The sequence below is a fragment of the Sphaeroforma arctica genome (assembly GCF_001186125.1).
Source record: "Sphaeroforma arctica JP610 unplaced genomic scaffold supercont1.2870, whole genome shotgun sequence".
Lineage (NCBI taxonomy): Eukaryota > Ichthyosporea > Ichthyophonida > Sphaeroforma > Sphaeroforma arctica.
Window position 1 is genome coordinate 1 of NW_014037688.1, and position 4611 is coordinate 4611.

A 4611-nucleotide genomic window follows, 5' to 3' on the forward strand; every position below is an offset into this window, starting at 1 on the left:
ACATACATACATACATACATATATTCACAAACATTATATATATATATATGTGTGTGTGTGTGTGTGTATGAATATATAGTTGCTTTTATGCATGTATTTATGGATGAATTTAGTTATTTATCATGTCTGTATGTACGTGTATATGTATGTATGGAAGTATGTACGTTTGTGTGTGTTCCTGTATGCATGAGTGTCTGTTTGCATGTTGGTATGTATATATTCATTAAATTATGTATGTATGTATGTGTATACATACTGATTTATTAATTAATGTATGTATGTATGTGTATACGTGTATATTCATGTATGAATTTTAAGTATGCCTGTAATAACGCATGAATGAATGTCTGTATTAATGCATGAATGAACGTGCGTGTTCTCATGCACAGTTTAACATGGAAGTTTATGTAGTAGTGTGTATAAATATGGGCAATAATAGATATGTTTTTATTTATTTCATAAGAGATACTACATATATACATACGTTGAATTTCGCTGTGCTCTATACGTGGGCGCCTCTCATTCCTAATAAGTGTCAGCCTCCATTGAACTAATCCAAACTATATTACACATCAACGGCCGTCTGATCCTGACGAACTACGCTACGGAACTAACACAGAAATCTATTGCCACTTAAACTTGTACTCTAGAACACTACCACGTATACTAGCACGATGAGACAGTATTACATTCCTACTTGCACCGTTTCGTTCAGCGTAAATTTTAGTAAAGCACCATTCATGTATGTACTGTAAATAAGGCGCCCCAGCCCCAGGAGTACCGAACGTTGGCTTTCTTCTTGATACCGTCATCAATTTTTTTTCGTTGCTGTCGTATTATATAGTAGTCATCGTATTGATCACTTGTCGGGTTCCATTCAACGGTCGTATCCATCGAGGATGCACCTAGCCCATTATTGGGAGGTCCTTCTGGACAGTGGACAGAGTAAATACTTAAATACCGCACCCCTCTTTCTTCAAACGGACTGTCGGCGATAATATTTCTATACTCGCGTGTTGTTATCAACTTTTCATACAGAATTATCCATTTGAAATGTTCAAATTGGGTGAAGCCCCCGCACCATACCCCGAAAATGCCAACATTACTCCCTCGCGTGAGTCTCGAGTCTCGTATACTCTCCACTTTCGAGTCTCGAGAGTCTCTGTCTCGACTCTCGAGTCTCGAATCCTCGACTGTCAAAGTCTCGACTAACCCTTTTTTTAAGGTGTGTACCGATTTCACCATACGAACCAGTCCAATAAAAAGAACCTGGGTAGGCCTTTCCGATCACCTTATACCCCGTTAAAACGTTTTGAAATTGAATAAATATGAGTTTACGTTCAACTTCAATTCCGTACCCCCATAACGTAATGAGTTTAGATTTAAGTGCGTACCGATTTCATGATACGAACCAGTCCTATAAAATATAACCGTTATAACGTTTATAAATTGAATAAGTATGCTTTTACGTTCAACTTCTATTCCGTACCCCCATAACGTAATGAGATTAGGTCTCGAGCCTCGAGTCTCGAGTCTCGACTCTCGACCTACATATAGTCTAACGAAATTAAAATATTTACTGGGCTGGTTTGACAGCTCCGTCAGCAACTACTTCGCCATGACGACAAGCCCGGACGTCATGTCTTTTATTACATTTACAAATGATATTCTCTTTTTAAAAATATTAAAAAAAGACTAGTTTGCTAGGCTAAAACATAAATACATACATTCCAGCTAAGCTCATAACGTTACTTCTTGAATGTGATCTTGAATGTGAATATTTGAACTATGCTCACTAATGTGTGAATTCAAATTGTGTGTGGTGGAAGAGTCAACACGCTTCCTATTTTTACGATTCTCTGTAGCAATGTGCTCAGTATCTAGTGATCGAACCGCTTTCGCATGTGCATGCATAGTAGCTTCCGGCATTTCGAACCTTGAATTAGGCTGGATGAACTGTGGTGGTTGACGTTGATTGATAACTGAGGGAGACGCGCCATCATATCTTTGTTGACAATACGAGAATCCTAAATAGTCAGGGTGCACAGGTATAGGACTCATACTTCTGTTTAAATTTGGCCTATAAAGGGGCAGCCAAAGATCGTAATTCCCAGGTTTGATCTGTCTTGTATTATGCTTTCGCGCATCGTACGTACCCTGCGGAACAGACGTTGACATATTTTTTTTAGATGTACTTGAAGTAAAGTATATCACACGAAAGAGAGACGTTCTATTATATTGCTGCGTTTAGCTAGGTCTATTACATAATTAACAAGCATACAAGAAATATACACTGTTATCAACAGCAGCATTCAAAAGAGGCATCGTAACCGCCTGACCGTTCAACCGCTTCTTTGTAGCAAACCTGCTTGCATCCAATCGAACATTTTGTGCGGGCTTTCGTGTATCCAATTAGATTGATGGGGATATCGACGGTAATTTACATTTTCTTGGTAATTTTTGAAGTTTACGTAAAGATTCCGACTATAACGTAAAACTATAACGAAATCAACTATTACAAGCGACAAATTTTGTCTCTGGAAGTTTTCAAAAGTGGGACACGATTATTTTTTTAAATTTAATCGTGCATATTATTGGCTGACAAGCTATGTCGCTCGCCTATAACGTGAAAACTATTATAGTTAAGACCCGGTCTGAGGAGTCTGCCGAGTGTGGACAGTGGAACAAAATTTTCAAAATTTCATGAAAGCACATTTTATTCTATAAATTCTATTGGATGTTAACCTGGATACCCTTTCTTTTTGCTTACTGGTCAAAGTATCAGCGATTCAGCACTACGGAATAATATTTTATAATAATTTCGATGAATATTCTGAATTTACTCCCACTCAGTATCAACTATCAATTCGCAACTCTCTCGCATCGTGCATATATTGTTTTGAATTTGAAGGCGGTGGCTGTTGCTTGAATGAGAATCTCGGGGTCTGGGGCTGGCCGCCCGGGGCTACTATGACGCCGACGGCATACGGCATTTGATAATTACTAATTTTTTTTCTCAATAATCTACATCAATTTTAATAATAATGCCACTTCTTGTGTGCGAACTGCACCCGTTGGCCAACACCCAGACTCCCAGACTCCCAGAGAATTAGCCCAGGCCTCAGACACCAGATGACCAGAGTCTCTGTTGAATCCCTGGGGGCTGGTGGACGTCTGGACGAAAAAGAACATCAAATTAGATATGTAGTAGCAATTATTTTAGGCTGAAATTTAGAGAGTATATTTATGTTTAGAGTTTGGATTTCACAAACATGAGATATATTGTCTGAACTTCTAGATCTGATACTCACTTTTACCGAAAGTGATTGCTAAGCTATCACAATCAATAAAAGATCATATCGGGCAGCATGAGTGTAAATGCAACCGCTGAGCAAGAGGTTGTATCGCGCAGCATGAGTGCAACCGCTGAGCATGGGCAAGTGAATTCCTCGCCTAAAAAGGTGGCCAAGCCTTGGTACAAGAATAAGCGATGCATGATCCCTCTGATATTTATCATCATTGCACTTCTAGTCGCTGTAATCGTCGGAGGATTGGCGGCCGGTGGCGTGTTTGATTCAGAAACTAAATCTCAGGGGCTATCGGAAGGCGATTCCAGCAATGTAGTGCAACTCGAGGAGGATACAACGACACCCGACCCAGCTATCGCAGGAGACAGTGGAGATTCATCGCAATCAACCACCAGTGCGAATAGTGATGGTTCCACTACAAGTAGTGATGGCACCGCTGCAAGTGATGACACCACTACAGGTAGTAGTGTTGCTGCAGATAGCGATTCTTCAACAGCCGTGGCCGTAGATGGAGATCGATTCATTGACGGATATCTACCTCCTGCCAAGTACACCGCTGTGAGTAGGAGTGCAGACTTTTTAAGAGGGTCTTTTTATATACAAATACACTATATTTGCTAGTACTATGAGTCGTACTACGAGTATTGAGATACCACCAACATTTTATACTTTCCGGATAGCAGAGCTCGATTGTCTCAGTATTGACTACGTCGTCAATTATGTTATATGCATCTCAACAAACATTGCGTTGAAAAGCCCTCTTCTTATGCATCAAAACATTGATGCTAAAATAACTAATGAATGATGTTTGATGTTCACTACAGGATGAAATTGCAGAAATGAGGCCGGATTGGCAGATATTCGAGGACTTGGTGATTCCTTGGTCCGAGTGGTCTGCGCTGTGTGGTGATGGCATCTGTGGTGAAGGTGAATGGTGCCGCAATTGCCCACAAGACTGCGAGTGCACTTTCAACTGTGGTAACGGGGTGTGTGAGGATGGTGAAAATGGTTGGACGTGCGCCGACGACTGCACACACATTACAGGTAAGTGTATGTGTGCTCAGTGTCATTTTGTAAATGTATTTAGTCAGCGTGTGTTGCTTTTGATATGAAGCACTTTGACAGATACAGAATAATAAACATGACTTATGAACAAACGACAGTGTCGCTTGGGTATGCAATGCTGACATTTGTTTTGTATATACCTCGCGTTTGCACAGCGTCCTGCGGCGACGGTGTCTGCCAAGAATACGGTACCTTCGCTACGAATTCAACTAACTACCGCATCGGATTTGAGACTCCG

The 4611-nt window shown here is 40.4% G+C and overlaps 1 protein-coding gene across 1 annotated transcript; it reads left to right on the top strand.

Annotated features, from left to right (window-relative positions):
* Positions 1-3320: 3320 nt before the first annotated feature.
* SARC_13071 (hypothetical protein) lies at positions 3321-4611 on the top strand (the record flags this gene model as incomplete). Its single annotated transcript, XM_014292807.1, has 3 exons — positions 3321-3866; positions 4133-4352; positions 4529-4611. Coding segments are annotated over exons 1-3 (801 nt in total), but the record flags the coding sequence as incomplete, so codon positions are not given.